At 38.0% G+C, this 19,516-nt stretch overlaps 1 protein-coding gene across 1 annotated transcript in view; it reads right to left on the bottom strand.

Annotated features, from left to right (window-relative positions):
- Nucleotides 1–19,516, bottom strand: part of Stk4 (serine/threonine kinase 4) — a 104,096-nt gene that overhangs the window by 61,145 nt on the left and 23,435 nt on the right. The window contains exons 5-9 of the mRNA XM_004630939.2: nt 18,784–18,948; nt 14,921–15,088; nt 12,808–12,945; nt 11,161–11,289; nt 10,325–10,511 (exon numbers count right to left, since the gene is read on the bottom strand). Coding sequence (XP_004630996.1) covers nt 10,325–10,511; nt 11,161–11,289; nt 12,808–12,945; nt 14,921–15,088; nt 18,784–18,948 — 787 coding nt within the window. The remainder of the gene's footprint in view (nt 1–10,324; nt 10,512–11,160; nt 11,290–12,807; nt 12,946–14,920; nt 15,089–18,783; nt 18,949–19,516) is intronic.

Here is a 19,516-nt window from a genome sequence, read left to right as displayed (position 1 = left end):
AATAAATAAATAAATAAAATAACATTTACAACTATTTACAAATTCTTGCAACAAACAATTAGAAAAACCCATACTCTTTCCAAGACACACAAACCACATTTGACAAAAACTAACAAATATGCCAGGCCACAAATGTCTTTAAAAAGTTAGAAAGCTGTTTCCAAACACCATTTATTTAGCCATATTCTCTTAAGTAGAGAATTTTAAATATGCAATTTTTAAAATTCATGCATCTAGTTTTAGAATAGCACTTCTGAATAATTCACAAGTTTAAAAAAAGAAATAGACAAAAAGCACAACCACCTCAAGCTGGGAAGGAGCAGTAACAATGCGCACTATGAAAACAGATGGGATGCTACAGAAGCAGATCCAGGACAGTCACAGTGGTAACGACAGCAGGAAGAAAGAAAACTGAACAGCTAAGTGTTCAACTAAAAAACCAAACTATCTAATACCAATTTGGGAGGTTGCATAGTCCTTTCTTTTTTTCCAAAAAAAAAAAAAAAAACCTCATAAACTAGAAATAGAGAATTTCTTTAACCCAATAAGCAGACTCTCAAATTCTGGCACAAGAACCAGGCTCAATGTTAAAAATATTAGAAGAATTTTCCCTACAATGACATGTATGCCCACTACTATCTAACTGTACAGGAGATTTTAGTATATGGCCATAATTGCCAGACAATAAGACTATCTTTTATTTTTTGTCTTAATTTTAAAAACCTACAGAAAAACTACAATTTATGAATAAAATAATTCTAAAAATAACTCATTTATAAGGTAAAAATACTAGCAACAGAAGATTTAAGGTATATATTTGTAATAGCAATGAAAATGATAAAGTATCTTAAATTTAATAAAAAGATTTAAAACACTCGTGTGGTTAAAACTAACATGAACTAAGGATACAAGAAGTAAACCAAACAGAAGTTAATGAGCAGGAAGAATTGACATCAGAGGGATGGAAATTTTGCTTAATTAATCTATTCAATGCAATTAAGTCAAAATCCTAGGGACACTTTACAAACTTTGATACAGTGATCCTAAAATACGCATGTAGGAATGGTGATAAAAAACTCCAAGCAATAATCTGCATTGAGAAAAGCAAGGACATGGGGGATTTACTTTAGAGAAATGATCGGAGAAGGAATAAGATAGTGACAACACAAAGATCTGAATGGAAGCACGTCTTTCAGACAGAAAAAAACAGATAATTATAGCTCTTAGTATAAACAAAAATAAATTTTTAGTACATTAAAAAAATCCTAGGGGCTAGGGAGATAGCTCAGTGGAATAAGTGCTTCCCTGGCAAGCGCAAGGGCCTGAGTTCAATCCCTGGTTCTGCAAAAAAAAAAAAAAAAAAAAAAAAAAAAAAAAATCTAAAGATGAACAATAAAACTTCACAACACTTAGGAAAAAAATAGGCATTTTAAGATATCTGGGCAATAAAAGAAATTCTTAAGACATAAAAAGTATACTGGGAGCTGGGGAGATAGCTCAGTGGAATAAGCGCTTCCCTGGCAAGCGCAAGAGCGAGTTCAATCCCTGGTTCCACCAAAAGCAAAAAATAAAAAAAAAGTATACTGTGTAAGAAAATTTAGGTAAATCTGACTTCATGAAAAGTTGTCTAAGGAAAGACTCTACAAAGTTAAAAGCAGAAGTCATGGCAGGGAGAAAAAGATTTACAATATAATTTACAATAAATAGAAATATAATATAAACTATTATTTACTAATAATAGTCTTGATCACATGTAAAAAAGAATATCCAAAATATAAGGAAATATTGAAAATCAATAGCAAAAAGATCAATCAAATAAAAAAAAACAGGAATGGGCTATTCAGTATTAGGTTTTTATATATTCAAGATAGCAATAAGCAAGATTAAAACTAGAAAGAACTCTGGGTATAGGCTCAATGGTAGACTACTTGCCCAGCATGACTGAGGCCCTGGATTCAATGTCCAGCACTATCAAAAAACTAAAGATAAAACTGAAGAGACTAGGCTACAAAACTACAATGTTATACATATTTATTTTTATATGTAAAACCTTTTTCCCAAATCAGTTCTATAGAATTGCTAGTTTTATTTTTTACATTGACTGAATTAGACACCTAAACAACTGAGTTTCAAAACTACGCGCATAATACCAATTCTAGTTTAGGTCAATTAAGAAATCTAGGGAGAGGTAGTTTTTATTTTAAGATGTTTTGGCTGACTTCAGCGTTATTTAAACCTTGTCAGGTATCAAGTATCCAATCTCCTAACTAAATAAAATTAAAAAGCATTGCCCTTGTATTGCTATGGTTATTTAAAATATATTTTAAAATACATAAGTCTTGCTCTACAATAATGTGCTAAGAAGGCCTGTGAACTTGGAGAGCACAATTTTAACTCATAACCTATTGCACAGCTCCCTCTGCTGGTGTACGGGAAGCACAATAACCCTCACAACACAACCTGTCCTGCTGCTTTACTTCTCATAGCACAGTGAAGTACGCTGAACCTCTTGGGGATAAATAAAATTCTTTTAGAACCCTTATTTTAAAGAAATTAAAAACACGGCAGTTCACTTTCCTCACTACACAGGACACCCTGAGTTTAATCCCCAGCACTACAAGAAGGACAAACAAAGCAGCAGCAACAGCAGCAAACATAAAACAGAACTTGTATCTCAACAAATAGAAGCCTTCTACAATCTCCAATCTGGTATTTTATCCAGACAGGGATTTTCAAAGTACTGAGGGTTACAATGTGCCTACCATGAGTCTTATAGGAATTCCTGAGATCTTTTATAAAGCAATCAAATCTTACAGCACTTAATCCTTCCTCCTTATTACAAATGCAGGCACGTGCACACACACACACACACACACACACACACACACACACACACACTTAGATGTAACAATACCATTACCCATCAAGGCACACTCTCTTGGAAAGTCACCTGCTTCTGCAAATCATGGGAACATGCAGAGGAGCTAGTTCTGGAAACAATCAGCAAGGGGACAGTATTACTAAAGGTGGGGACTTACAGGGCTGGGGAGATGGCTCAGTGGAATAAGCGCTTCCCTGGCAAGCGCAAGGGCCTAAGTTCAATCCCCGGTTCCACCAAAAAGAAAAGGTGGGGACTTAATCAATATTACTAGTAGCGTAAGTGTTAATCTTGCCCCCCCCCAACTTGCTAATGGGAGGGGTGTGACATAACAGTTGAGAGCAAAAGCTCTAAATTCAAGCACATCTGGGTTCAAACTCTGGCTCTTTACCACTCATTTTGTAATCATAAGCAGTTAGTTAATGTCTTCACAACTCAGTTTCAATTGCTGTGAAACAGTAATTAGCATGGTTATAATGATTAAAATGTGAAATGTAAAAAGGATTAAGCACACTGTCTGGCATATCTTAAGTGTCTAATCAATAAAAATCACTAGCATTCATAATCTCTGTTCTGATGCAACAATAAATAACTTCTTAAAATAGTTATTTTGAGATGGGGCATCTCACCACATTGCCCAGGTTGATCTCAAACTCCTGGACTTCAGTGACACTCTTGGCTTCACCTCCTGAGTAGGTGAGATTACAGGCATGTGCCACTAGACCTAGCCAATAAATAACTTCCATACAATTTTTTAAAAAATGTTTAAGGGCTGGGGAGATGGCTCAGTGGAATAAGTGCTTCCCTGGCAAGCACAAGGGCCTGAGTTCAATCCCCAGTTCTGCAAAAAATAAATAAAATAAAGTTCTAATTTGAAAAATATCTTTTAAAAAACACAAAGAAAACATATGTCTGAAATCTCATCAGATGAAATCACTAAACTTAATTTTGATGAATTTTATATGATGAATCCTAATGCTTATAAATGTAACTACGCAATCAAAACAAATAGAAGTTCAGTGGAATGAAAATAGCACTGCTAGGGCTGAGGAGATAGCCTGGTGGCCTAAGCATCTGCCGAGCAAGCGCAAGGACCCAGGTTCAATCCCTAGTATAGCATGCCATGCTGGCTCCTCACTGAGCCAGCTACCAAAACTAGGTATGGTGGCACACACCTATGATCCCATTGCTGGGGAGGCTCCTAGGAGAATCACCGCGAGTCTGAGCTACATAGCAAGACCCTGTACCGAATGAATGAATGAATGAATGAATGAATGAATGAATAAATAGCTTAGTTACTGAAAGGAGTGCTTTCAATTCCCAGCTCTGCTACTGACTAGGCACTGCATCATGAACAAGTCACAACCTCTCTAAAATTGTTTCCTTACAGAATAGAGATATGTCATCTCTGCAAGTAGCTGAAAGAGATGGCAGAGGTATTGAGTTCTGCTTCGATAAGAGGTAGAAAGAAAGAAAGAAAGAAAGAAAGAAAGAAAGAAAGAAAGAAAGAGAAAAAAAAAAAAGAGGTAGAATCAACTTCTTAAAGTTCATTTTCCTAGTCAGGTGTGGTGGTACACAACTCGACTCCCAGCACTCAGGAGGCTAGGTGGGAGGACTGAACCAAGCTCAAGGCCAGCCTGGGCTCCACAGTGAGTTCAAGACCAGTCTGAACTACATAGCCATACACCAAATATAAATAAACCAAAAAGAGTACATTTCCATGGCACCACAACTACAGCATGGATTTGAGAAAAAAATCTAAAGACTGCTCTGGAAAGAAGTACCTCACATGCATTGGGGTAGAAGAGCTCAATAGAAACAAGGGGCCTCCAAAGAAAGTTAAGTCCCACGTAAGATAAGCTAATGAACAAAAATTATTAAACAGAGGAAGAAATGTAATTGTATAAGTGTAACAGACATAATAGAAACTATAAACAGGCGCAGGGGTCAGGGGTTCGATCCCCGGCCCGGGGGGGGGGGGGGGGGGGGCGGCGGCACTGAAACGGCAATTGAGACTGGCCGAGAAGCGTGCACCTATAATCCCAGCTCTTGGGAGGCTGTAAGCGGTGGATCACTATGAGTTCGATCTAATAGTGAGACCCTCAACACCCTGTAGACCCTTCCTTAAAATTTTTTTAAAAAAAGTTTAAAATAAAAAGGCTAATTGTTAAACTCAAGAAGCTAGAAAGACAATAAACTCAAAGGTGAAGAAACTACAAAATAGTTACTGAGGTGCAGATCTGACAGGAATACAATTAAGAAAGGGCGCAGAGTGAATACAGCTATAATGTTCTAATTTCTTAAACTATTATACACATAAATATTGTTATGTTCTCCATTAATTTTTACATCAATTCTATGTAAAACAAGAACATATGACATTCCTCAGAAGGGCAGGAGGCCTAGCAATGTCAATTATTGGAGAAGATACACAAAACCTGAAGTCTCCTCCCCTGCTGTGTGAGTCTAAGAGCAGTGTGGAAGATTCTAAGTACGTAAACCAAAGAGTTTATGAACAAGACTGAGAATGTGACTTCTTGATCTAGCTAATGAAATGAACGGCTAAAAGACACATACAGAGAAATGTTTTGAAAGCAAAAAACTAGCAACAACTTAGTATTCAGCAAAACAGGACTATGTGAGACTACGCTATACCCGATCTGCCTATCAGCAGGACTGTGTAAGAAAATACTACAAAGTACTGTTTATAAAGCAAAAATATAGGAACAAAGCATAGCAAATTACACATCAAATTCTTTTTTTTTTTTTTTTAATTTTATGCATTTGGTACAGGGTCTCACTATGCAGCTCAGACTCCTAGTAATCTTCCTGTCTCTGCCTCTCCAGCACTGGGATTACAGATATGAACCACCTCACCCGGGCTTGGTGGCCAGCTCAGCGCACCTGGGGCAGGGCTGGTATGGCATGTGGTACTGAGGATCCTTGTGCTTGCCTAGGCAGGCACTCAGACTGCTGAGCTATCTCCACGGCCCCACACCAAATTCTTGGTCAAGGTGATTAGTGAGAGATGCTGGAGAACCTTGTCTATAAAGTCCTAAGTGATTTTTTTTCTTAGAACATATGAAATGTATCTTTAAAAAATACCAGTATGTTAATTCTACATAGTACACACACAAATTTGTGCTATATTATTTGTTTTTAACACTACAATTTTTTGAAAATGTCTATTTAACTTTTGTTTAAACCATTTATTTCACATAGAAGTAGTACCTAGAACCTAATGGAAATTTCCAAAAATGAGTTTTCCTTATCATCAAACATAGGCATTCAGGTACAGAGTCTGTAGGCCATTTCTGCCCTTGCATGTGTTTCACAAAAAAGTGGGAAATCTTAGACAAGCACCATAGGCTAGTGTACTGGTTGATACACTGTTGTCAACTGGGTAAGTTTAGTAGGTTAAAGTATCTCACAGCTCTACATGGTAGGGTGTTGAGGACATGCCCCAGGGTGGCTGCTTAAGGTCCAGGATGGTGTAATGAATGGTTGATTCACTATGTCAACTAAGAAATTTAATTAAGTGACTCAGCAGGCCAGGAGCCTCACTTTGTAAACATCCTGAACCTGTGTAAAGAAAGCAGGGAGCTGGTGTCAGCGCCACACCCACCAGGGAGGGCAGCCTGCTCTCAATCTAGGGGAGGAAAAGAGGCTCACTCCCCTCCTTTTTGCTCTTGTTGCATTTGCTGCTGTCTGCTGTCTTGAACTGCTGCCCCTCTGCTATGTCACCCTGTTTTGGAGCCAGTTGATTATAGACTGAAACTTCTACAAACTGCAAACTAAATAAACTTTTCCTTCCTTAATTCTGGGTGTCAGGTATTTTGTCCCAGGAAAGAAAAGTAACTAAGGTTCTTTCAGAGTTTGAGACTGCATCTTCTGAGATTTTTTTCAAGACTGTATCAGCTAACAGTGTTAACCACTTTTAATCCACATTTTATTTCCCTTTTTGATTTTTCAGATTTTTTCTATGCACATATTTTCATACATTTATAAAACTGTAGTCATTATTTTTATTCCTTTTTTTCACCCAATACAGGTATTTCTCCCATTCAGTAAATGTTCTTCAAAACAGAATATTTTAAATTTTTTATTTTTATGTATTTAGTACAGGGCCTACAGGGTCTCACTACACAGATCAGACTCAGTGATCCTCCTGTTTTCAGCCTCCAAAATGCTGGGATTACAGGTGTGCACCACCTCACCTAGTCTTCAAAACAGGACTGTGCTTTTCAATGGCACAGTATTTCATCCTATGGAATGTACGTACCATAATCATGATCGTACCACAACGTGACCAATCAATTGCACCTGAACATTTAAATTAATCCAGGTTTTCTTTTTACACTTACAAGTACCATATTTGGGGAAATTATTTTTTTTTCTGTATTTAGGACAGAGTGTACAGGATCTATAGGGTCTCACTATGTAGATTGGACTCTAGTGATCCTCCTATTTTCAGCCTCCCAAATGCTGGGATTACAGGCATGCGCCACCACGCCCAGTCTCAATTGCTGTCTCAGTGCTCCCTATGGGTATGACTAGCACGGCACACTGGGGATCGAACCCTGGCCACTGTGCTCTGCTTAATTGAAAATTCTTTTTTTTTTTTTTGGTGGTACCAGGAATCAAACCTAGGACCTCCACTGAGCTATCTCCCTGGCCCCAAAAAATTATTGATAGTTGTCTATATCTTCAATTATTTTTTTAAAATTTTATTTGCATTTATTTTGTGCTTAATTTATTCCCATGCCATAAGTTTTTGTTTCTGGAATATCTTTTTCTTCTGTGCAACTGCGTCCTCTGGTTTGGGAACAGTTTGTTCCTTTTCAGTAAGGATCATTTCAATATGGCAGAGGGAGCTCATGTATGGATTAATCCAGCCATGAGCTCTATAAGTACAGCAGCGCATCTTGGGTGCTTTGTTCACCTGGATATGTTCAATAACCAGAGAATCTACATCTAAATCCTTAGGCTCAGCAATATTATCTGCATTAAGCATGTGCAGCAAAAATTCAGCATTCTTTCTGGGCCATCAGCCCTGTGTCCAGCCCCACTGTTTGGCCTGGGTACACCTACCAACTCCACCATTGTAATGCCGGAATGGCACACATTTCTTCTTTATGTGACATCCTTCATATACTTGGTGGCCAGCTGGAAAGATGGCATAGCGGTTTACGCATTAGGCTCTATAGTAAGAGGTCGTAGGTTCGAGTCTTCCAAGACTCGAACCTACGAGTATATGAGACATCCTTCATATACTTGGTGGCCTTTCAGATATGTACACCCCTGGTGACCTGGGCAGTTTCATAAGTGTTTTTAAAGTGAACACAAAGATTTGAGCCTCTTGATTTGCATGATTTTGTGGGGTTTTCTGGGTCAAGAGAATAGCAAACCATTTTTACAGGTCACCTCAGACTACTCAGAGGAAGAGCTCTTCAATTATTTTTTGTTCCAGATTCTTAGAAGAACGTACTCAGCAAAAGATCTAAAATCTTAAAATTTTTCATACACACAGCATTCCAGAAAAATTATACCAATTTATGAATCTGCCATCATTATTTTATCATGAATACAGTTCTGATCAGAAGGCACAAAAAGATAGTAATTCTGAACACCAAAACAAAAACAAGATACTTCTCCTTTGAAAACAAGGAGTTGAAGACTGAGCATGGTGGTCCATGCCTGTAATCCCAGCTCTTGGGAGGCTGAAAACAGAAGGATCACTACAAGTCTGATCTGTGTAGTGAAACCCTATAGACTCTGTGCTAAATAAATTAAAAAATAAAAAAAAAAAAAACAAAGAGCTGATTATACACATACAGATCATAACCTGAAAAACAAAGATTAGAGGGGACACCTGAGAACCCTGTTCTGCAACTATCCACTCCATGCACAAAAAGCAAGCCCTACCCCAAACATACCCACCACTTCCATAGGATCCTGTGTACACTGTTCTCACAGCCGGAATATCTCTACTCACCCTATGTACTGACTACCGTGATGCTGCCTTTTTCTCCAGCAATTTTTCAGTGAGCCACAGTCTAAATTTTTTTTTCAATTATTCTTCAACTCTGCTTCGACAATGCACTCAGCTTACCCTACATTAGAACTCATTTCATACAAAGTGAATTGAAATTAATGGTCTTTCTCCTAAACTAGAAAATGTGTTTCTCCTAGGAAAAAAACTGCTGCTTCATTCTTTGCTATCCTAGCACTTAGCAAAGTACGTGGGAAATGGGAAACACTGAAGAAAAATCTACTGAATGAATTAATCACAGAGTGAGGGTCTGACAAGAGATGAAGCCTGTTAGTACAGGGCCGGACAGGAAATACTTAGGATGTATCATCTCTATCACTACTCAACTCTGTCTTTTTTAGCACAAAAACAGCTACAGACAACACATAAATGAATGGCCATGGCTGTGGTCCATTATAATTTTATTAACAAAACAGGTGGTGAGGGGAGATAGTTCAGTGACATAGCACGTGCCTGGCAAGCACAAGGTCCAGAGTTCAATCCCTGGTACCACAAAAAAAAAAACCAAAAAACAGGTGGTAAGCCAGATTTGGTCTGTAAGGCACAGCTTGCCAGTCCCTAGTTTAGAAAATGAGTCTTTAAATTTTTAAAAAAGAAAACTAAAGGCAATGAAAAGACAAGAGACTTAGTGCTTTAAATCTATGTAAAGTTTAGGTTATATTTTACCTATTTAAGTCAACTGTTATCACTTGGTACTTTGAGTTGGTTTGTAATGCTCAGAATACGGGGAAGAAGAATAGCTAGTATGGCATGCTAAAATAGGAACTCAATACAAAATGTTAGGTCTTAGTCACAGACAAAAAAAAACAAAAAAACAAAAAACCAGCCAGATATAAAAAGAAGCAAAGAATTAGGCAGGTGGTGCACTTCTGTAAACCCAGCTATTCGGGAGGTTGAGGCCAGAGGATCCCCTGAGCCTAGGAATTCAAGGCCAGCTTGGGGAATAAAAGAAAAAAAGAATGAAGGGTAGGTAAGGAAATAAAGATACAGTATTTCACAGAAATTATGTTGTAGTCATCTATAATTGATTGACTGCTGATAAACCTGCTTTGGTACACAGACTATCATGACAACAGACTACAGATATGCATGGCAAATTGGTCAGAATTTCATCACACTTTGAGGTGAATTATGCATCAAAATAATGTGTGTGAGTCAACGACAGAATGCATAGCCAGGTTCAAAAACCAAGCTTCTCATTGCTGACGCTTTCTTATCTCTGAGTCTACATGACAACTCTGTCTCCTCAAGCCTCCTGACCCCACCATGACTCTCTAGTGTAAGCTCCTTTAGCTGTGGAACCAGAAGGAGAACTCAAGACTGCATACATGATCACAACAGCCCATCTGCTATGAATGCATGTACTCTGAGAAGTTAGTCCACCACAGCCTTACTTTTCATAGTCCCTTCCTCTTCCTCATCTTCGGCATTAATCACCATGGTGCCCAGCTGTGACGGTAGCGTGTCATCATGCTCAATCATAGTGCTGGCTCCATCGCTCAAGGTGCTGGCTACTCGGACAGTGCCCATCTCATCACCCACTGCTCGAACCATTGTGCCAGAATCCATTTCATCTTCTTCCTGTAAAAGGATAAAGTCTCGAATCAGGACAATTTGATCATATGATTTTTGAATCTCTAAATTATGAATTACTAGTCCTGAATATGGTTACCTAAATTACTACTGCTTATCTTGGCTCAGTTCTAGATTTGACACTTCTGATTCTAAACTTATACTGTACAACTGAAAGTATTCTTACTTAACCAAAAAAGATCATACATTTACATATAAGAGAGCAAAATATCTAACCTAAAGGATCCTCTTCCTCCCTCTTAGAGTTTTTGCAAGATAGAGGTAAGAAGCTGACCCTTGAAATCTCAGGGACGTGAAGACAACTGAATGGGTAAAGGCTATAAATGAGGTATAGAACCTATTTCCCCAAAGGACTTGAAAAACCATCTCGGATCTGAGCTTTGTTTCTCTCTCAAATAAAAAAGTAAAATTGACAAGAAGATATGGAGGGAAAAAGAGTAAAACTTAAAAGTGTTTTAGGAAGCAACATGGAAAGAAAATGCACAGATTCAGAAATCCTATGTCAAGCCTGGGTCCAGGTCACAGGAAGCATTTCCAGCTCTAAGTTGATCCAATATCACCACTATCTTACCTGTCCTGGCAATCATGAAATAACAAGTACTAATGCCTGAGGATCACCGCAAAGCCTAGCACTCACTGAGTTTTCTTCATCATCCTGGTCCACTTCCCGCTGCTGGGCTTCTTGCCGTTTCAATTTCACATCCATGGCTTCATTAATTAAGTCCCGCAATATTGACACTCCTTTGGCACTCTTCACAAATGGGTGCTTAAACAACAAAGACGAAACACTAGAGACAGCTTATATGGTGACAGAACCAAAATAGCTCCTGGCACACAGTTAGTATGTGCTATTTGCCTTAATCAGTGAACACCTTTCTCTTTAGCTTTGGACAACAGCTAAACCACACTCACTTTATAATGCTGAGCAGAGATGTACACGTTCAGAGTTTCCATACTTTTTTCAGCCCGGCTGGAATATCTGTGCCATTTCTCCTATTAAATCTATAGATTCTCAACAAAGTACCTCTGAGATCAAGTTTTGTAAACATGCTGGGAGACTATTGTTTGGAGAGTACACACAGCATGGGATCTTGGGAGGCCAGGATGCTAGCAATGCTGTGAAGTATGAAATGGTCCTGAACAACAATGAACTGTGGAATATTTTACACTTTTCAAGTGTCTTAGAGAACACTTTAAACTTTAACAATATTGAACATTTTTTTTAAGAGATACACAAAATGTCCAGTGATTTGGGGAGGTGATTCTAGAGAGGGAAGCTTAACTAGAATAAGACATTATTCCAATGCTATAAAATTTATTCATCCCACTTATTCTTTCTGTTCTACACACTATAACATTTCCAATTACACATTTAGTCAAAAGGGATTTTAGTATGAAAATAATTACTAAAACTGATCATAAATACCTAACTTGAGATATAGACTCAAGTATTACTCAATAAGCAAAGACACCTGAAACATAGTAACACTGTTAATTTTTTTTAAAATTATTTATTATTTTTATTTGTTTGTGTGTGTGTGTGTGTGTGTGTGTGTGTGGCCAGCTCAGCCCACCAGGGGGAGGGGCGGGCTGGTATGTGGTGCTGGGGGATTGAACCGTGGTCCCTGTGCTTTGCTAAGCTTGTTCTAAGTAGGTTCTTTAGACCACTGAGCCATCTCACCAGCCTGCTAAATTTCATTAACAATAATTACTTTAGCCAGGGAGGTAGCTCAGTAGAATAAGCACTTGCCCGGCAAGCACAGGGTCCTGAGTTCAATCCCCAGTACCGCAAAAAAACAAAACAAAACAAAACAGGCTGGGGAGATGGCTCAGTAGAAAAAGTGCTTGCCTGGTAAGTGCAAGGACCTGAGTACAATCCCCAGTTCCACCAAAACAAAACAAAATAATAATTACTTTAAAGTTTATATATATAACTACCATCTTATATTTGTGTTTATAACCCAAATCTCTGCTATACAAACTGTGCATGGAAATTCTTCTAGGGGGTTGCCTATTGTTTTTCAAACACACTCCTGATATGGTCCTACTTTTCTTCTTCGCAATCTACTTTCTATTTCTTACCACATGTCAGAAGGTAAGGCCTCCAAGGCCCTCTAAGTACTGCAGAGATTAAAAAGATGCCCCAACATGCACTAGGATATAGGAGACATTATTATTACCTCAGGCAGAAAAGAACTTAGTAATATCATCTACATGCAGGATGCACAAAGCATCCTCTAGTCAGTAGGTGAGTAAAACAGAGGGGCAACAGGGCAACTCATACCTGCAGGAGTTGAGTGGCTGTGGCTCTCTGCTCAGGGCTTTTTACAAGACACTGCTTCACAAAATCCATGAAGTGATCTGACCACAGCTCTGGCTTTCGAAATGTAGGAGGAGGGTTTGTCGGAATCATGAAGATTGCCTAATTAAAAAAAAAAAGGTAAAATAAAAAAAGTGATGCACCAATAAAAATATAACCAAAAATACAATTTCTATTTGAAGCTTGGTAAAATGATTTTTCTTGTAGCCACTGCTTAGCCCATCCAGATTCTACCTGAAGTCCAAACATCTTAACCTGACAACTAGAGAACTTGATATATTTTTCTCCTTCTGCTTCCCTCTCTCACATGTATTTTCCTCTAAATCTTACAATATCAATGAAGATTTTTATTTTTATTTTTAATGCTAAGTACATTACATGGCCTTTCAAAGTGGAAAGGCAATACCTGAAAGTACTGAAGACAAACAATGTCATTGCTAAGTTCCAGCCTCCTTCAAAGTCACCACAACGCTAGATGTCAGCCATGACTATAGGATCATCAACCAGAAGACTCAAAATCACATGGTGAACTCCTACATCAGTCAAATTCTACTTCAAAGCCAGCCACAGTGGTGCCTGTTTATAATCCCAGTGGTCAGGAGGCTGAGGCAGCAGAGTTGCCATGGGGCTGAGGCCAGCCTACATAGTAACTCTCCAGCTAGCCTGAACTACATAGCAAGAATCTGTCTTAAAAAAACAAAACAAAGGGGGCCTGGGGAGATGGCTCAGTGTAATAAGCGCTTCCCTGGCAAGCGGAAGGGCCCGAGTTCAATCCCCAGTTCTGCCAAAAAAACCCCAAAAAAACAAAAAACAAAACAGAACAAAAAAAAAAAAAAAAAAACCCTATTCAAAGAGACTTTGAGGGTTGGGGAGATGGGTCAGTAGAATAAGTGCTTCCCTGGCAAGCGCAAGGGCCTGAGTTCAACTCCCGGTTCCACCAAAAAAAAAAAAAAAAAAAAAAAGGAGACTTTGAATTCCAAAAAGAGTCTTAGTTTTTGAAATATAAAACCCTTTGCAATAAGCATGTTAAATTACATCCTTTAAATCTAAAAATATAGCCAGCAAACCCTCCATTCTTCCCAACTTTTGTTCCCTACTAGAGGGAAGCTTATCTTTGAGCATATGAATACTTTAAAAAATGGTTCAAGTCTTGTAGGAATGAACTAATTACAGAGAAAAGGAAACGCTGGTTTGGAGAGGTATGGAGAGAACTGTGGGGCTCCTCAGCCCAGCAAGGATGTTGCTTCAAGGAATTCTGGGGGTGGGAAAGGCCTCAAAACTAGGGTGTCAACACTGCAAGAGTTTCAGAGGCAAAGAAGCCTACGTGACTTTAACAATCAAAAGTAGATGGAGGGGGGCTGGTGAGATGGCTCAGTGGTCTAAAGCACCTACTTAGAACAAACTTAGCAAAGCACAGGGACCGCGGTTCAATCCCCCAGCACCACATGCCAGCCAGCCCCGCCCACTGGTGGGCTGAGCTGGCCACACACACACACACACATAAATAAATAAAATTTAAAAAAACAAAAGTAGATGGAGGTTGGAAAGAACAGAGCCTCTAGGAAGGTCTGGGATACACAACCCAGAATTTACAAATTCTAGTACCTGCAGAGACCAGATGGGAAAAAGATAACAAACAAATCAGCCTAGGTGTTACTGACATGAGTTCACTTAAGGTATCAGAGAACACACTAATAAATGCAATCTGATACATTGCAGTACAATAATGGGAACTAGATAGAAAGCCCATAAAAGAGACAATGCCTACTCAGCGCCAGTTAATGTTAACATGTTAGAATGTGAGTGCCTAAAAAATTTATGTAATGATACAAGTTAAACAAGATTTCTGTACCCTGTGTCCTGCTAGGGGACTATTAACATACAACTTTGTGTAATGGAGAAAGGTGGGTTGTACTTCAATTAGTAACTATAAGCAGTCAGTGGAACTGTATCATCTACAGTGACACTGAAAAATTATATTCAATTTCTCATGTGGAACTTTGCCAAGTACACCACTGAACTAACTTTCTAATGGTGACCAATACTTAACCTTGCTGGTTCTCCACCACTTCCTTACCCTCATTGGATGGATATCAGCATAGGGGGGCTTTCCTTCAGCCATTTCTATGGCTGTTATTCCCAGAGACCAGATGTCTGCGACACAGTTGTACCCAATTTCCTGAATCACTTCTGGAGCCATCCAAAACGGTGTTCCTATCACTGTGTTCCTCTTGGCCATGGTATCCTAAAACAGAAAAAGGAGAGACTAATATTAAGCATTATGAGTACTGACAAAAAGAGATTTTCCAACAATAAAAAGGCCTTGCACTTAAAATCTATATAAAAATCATGACTAAGAATTCATAAGAGAAATTCAAACGACCATGAAACAAAAAGATCCTTAACTGTCAAATGTAAAATAATATTTTATTTTATTTTTTATTTTTTGTATTTAGGACAGGATCCATAGGGTCTAAAGGGTCTCACTGCATAGATCAGACTCGCAGTGATCTTCCTGTTTACAGCCTCCCAAGTGCTGGCATTATAGGCGTATGCCACCATGCCCAGTCGCAATCAACCTCTCAGTGCACCCGGAGGCAGGGCTGGCATGGCAGGATTGGGGATCCAACTCACAGCCCCTTCATCTGCCTAAGCAGGTACTTTAATCCACTGATTATTTGGCCAGCCCTAAAGCGATATTTTAAAGTAATAACTACCACTAACAATAGCATACAAATTGCATGTGGTGATACACATATTGTAATCTTAGCACTCAGGAGACTGAGGCAAGAAGATCACTGTAAATTTGAGGTTAGCCAGAGCTACATAGTGAGTTCAAGGTCAATCTGAACTACATAGTAAGACTTTTCCTTTAAATAAATAAATGATAATAGCATACAAAACCAGAACCCAAAATACAATGTCAATGGTGTGCAAACTTTGGTATTCTATTTTGCTAGGCACACTGCATATATTCATTAGACCTTCAACTATTCATATCCTTTGATCCAAATCTACTTGTAGAAATTTGTCTTACATGAAAGTGCTCCACAACATATGTACAAAGATAACAGAAATGTTTGTAAATGAGGGCACAGACAAGGAAAAAATTCAGTAAGTTGCCATATACTGAAACACCATATTAAAAAGAAAAAAGGGGGACAAGGGACCCCTGCAAATGTAGCAGTAACACTTGTCGCGCATGTCCTAGGCCCTCAATTCAATCCTCAGCAGCATAAGCACAGGTACATGGGGAAAAAAAAAAAAAGACATATTTTGTTCACCATGGAAAAAGATATAGATCATGAAGCAAAATGTTGTGAATTGTGTGAAGTTGTAACATCTTGTGAAACAAAAATTAGGCTGCAAATCTATAATATAGCCCTGATCCTATAAAAGGAAAATATAGATAATAGCATGATAATAAAACAATAATCAACAATAAGAAAAAAGTTTTGGCACAGGAAAAAAAAACCAACAAACTTTTTATTTATTTATTTTTGGCGGAACCGGGGATTGAACTCAGGCCCTTGTACTTGCCAGGCAAGTGCTTATTCTACAGAGCCATCTCCTCACTCCTTTTTTTTTTGTATTTTTAGGGAAGGGGCTACAGGATGTTCAGGGTCTCACTACTAGATGAAACTCATAGTGATCCACCTATTTACAGTCTCTCAAGAGCTGGGATTACAGGCACGCGCCACCATGCCCAGTCCTAATCACTGTCTCAGTGCATCCCAGGGGCTGGGCTGGCACGGCAGGTCCAGGGATGGAATCCCCAGCGCCTGCACCTGCTTGCAGGTGCTTTAATCTGCTGAGCTATTTGGCTAGCCCGTCTAAAAAAATCTTGAGAATTAATATACAGCAAGCCACTGACAGTAGTAGCATATCTAGAAAGCAAAGTCACTACATACTTTTACTTTCCATCATATATATTTCTGCAACATTCTGAAGACACGTGTATCACATGTACAGTCAGGAAAACATTTTCAAGTTTGTATATAGCCAGGCATGATGGCACGGGTCTGTAATACCAGCACTCAGGAGACTGAGGCAAGAGAATCGCAAGTCAAAGCCAGTCTGGGCTACAGTAAGAGCTTGTTTCAAAAATAAATTACGTATGAAAAATAATATATAAAGTTTTTGCTTGTGGCTGGAAGAACACATGGACATAGTACACATTACAGCAAATAAACACTTTAATATTTTTTTGCAGAATGGCAGAGCCTATTGAAAAAGAACCTTCTTCAAGTCCTGTACTTTATAAAGAGGACTTTTAAACCGAGCTAAAAATGAAAAAGGACTTTCCATCATCATCAGCCATGTTTACTTCTTCCGAAATGCCTGTGGTTTACTTATGTTATGCCAGTCAAGGGTAAATGACATGTAACATTTCTGAACTGATCTCTCTCCATCGCTCCTATGTGAAAAACTAACATAGGAAATAACTTACTGCTTAGTCATTTCCTCAGTTCTGCAACTTCAAATTTGCAGGGGCGTTTCCATGATGGTAGTCAACATAGTTTTCACTAGATTATTTCAATTAGAAATAGACACATACTTGGATAGTTACAAAATTTCTGATACTCAAAATGAGTGGATACTAATCTCCCCTAAATTTGTGTTACAAAGTTGTATTAGTATAATAGAGCAACAGAAAAATAGCCCAGAAACAGATTGTGGCACATAGTCATACATACATACATAATGTAATGGATAGTCCTAATTTTAATATCATGTTTCTATACAGCATGTTTAAATTTTATTTCCTTAAGACTTTAGTTCATGTAATATTGTTTGCCATGGTTTACTAATTAACAATATGTGAAGAATGCACAAATCATAAAACTGAGTAAGCTTTTTTTTTTTTTTAAAGGACATTAAAGCAATTCCTGTGTTGTAATATCTATAAGACTTCCTAACATGTCCTAGACAGATTTTTAAATTAAAAAATAAAAACTAGGGGCCGGGGATATAGTTCAGTGGCATAAGCGCCTGCCTGGCAAGTGCAAGGTCCTGAGTTTGATCCCTGGTACCACCAAAAAATAAAAAAATAAAAAATAAAAACTGAGCCAGGCACAGAGGTACATGCCTATAATCCCAGCACTTGGGAAGCTGAAGCAGGAGAATCACCATGAGTTCAAGACCAGCCCAGGATACATAAGCGAGTTTGAAGCCAGCCTGAATGATATAATGAGACCCTGTCTCCAAAAAAATTTTAATTTTAAAAAGCAAAAACTAGGGCTGGGGAGAAGGTTCAGTACAGTAAGCACTTGCCTGGCAAGCGCAAGGACCTGAGTTCAATCCCCGGTTCTGCCAAAAAAAAAAAAAAAAAAAAAAAAAAAAAAAAAAAACTGTACCTAATACGAATAACTTAATATATAATATGGTTATAAATTTAATGTATAACTGCCTACAACTATTTCTATTTTTTTGATATATACTTTCACATATTCTTGGATATTTTACAAAATCAGATAAACTCTAGACTTCCTGTTTTGAAATTTTGTTTTTCTTTTTTCACTGCCATGCGCTAGTGAGATAGGAGAATCAACAGATGATGCTGAAAGCAGCGAAAGTGTCTTCAGTACAGTAAATGTTCAATACTATTGGGAAGCTGAATGAGATGTTACTATTCCTTATTTAAGGAAAGGAGCATGGATTTAAGTTTTCTTCCACTACATATGCTTATGTAGCTCAACAGAATTTAAACTAATATTCAATTATTTTCTTTTAGTACTCACTTTTACAAAAATTTAAATAATGTGACCTGAACCACAGATAGGATGTGAAATAATCTATTAGCTTTCTTATAACCTATTGGTAGATTATGTAACATTTTACTGACATAATTGTCAGTTATTATATTTTAAAGATAAGTGGAAGGAACTGGTCCTTCAGGACAAAGATGAAAACATCAATACAAATATCATATTTACTTACTGTAAGTTGACCTGCTACTCCAAAATCTGCAAGCTTTGCATGTCCTTCTGTATTTAACAAAATGTTTCCTGCCTTGATGTCTCGGTGTATTTTTCTCATAAAATGAAGGTATTCCAGGCCTTTCAGAGTTGACTGTAATATTGTAGCTATCTCATCTTCTGTTAACTGGAAAAAAAAAAAAAAAAAAAGGAAATTCAAATCCTATGTTTACATATCTGAAAATTAAGAGTTAGATTCAAACTATAAACATAAGATCTTATTTGACACATAAGCAGCATTTGACTGCTTATACCAGTTATATGCTAACCACTCCCCAAGTGATATTCCCAGACCAGGTATTTCCCCATACATAAGATCTGCCTACATCTCTAGCAAGCATCCTAAGCAGCACATGTCAAACCCAACTCATTCTATCCTTTCCCTGTCAACCTTCTACTCAGCCAACTCACTCTGTTCCCTTAATCTTTTGTCAGTTCAGTACAACATTATCTGGCATACATTATTTACATACCTATTAATATGTTGTCTTCCCTGTTAGAAACATAACCCAGTACTACTCAGCCATAATGATGGATAAACTGGAGGCCTTTATAAGTAAATGGATGCAACTTGAGACCACATTCATAAATGGAATAAACCAGACACATATCTACAAATGTCACATTGTCTCCCTGGTGTGAGAAACTGAAAGAGTAAATAAGATGCAAAATGTACAATAGATACTGTAAAATGG

The sequence above is a fragment of the Octodon degus genome, unplaced genomic scaffold (assembly GCF_000260255.1).
Source record: "Octodon degus isolate 3935 unplaced genomic scaffold, OctDeg1.0 scaffold00037, whole genome shotgun sequence".
Lineage (NCBI taxonomy): Eukaryota > Metazoa > Chordata > Mammalia > Rodentia > Octodontidae > Octodon > Octodon degus.
Note: the sequence above shows the minus strand (reverse complement) of the source record. Positions and strands in the feature narration are given on the sequence as shown.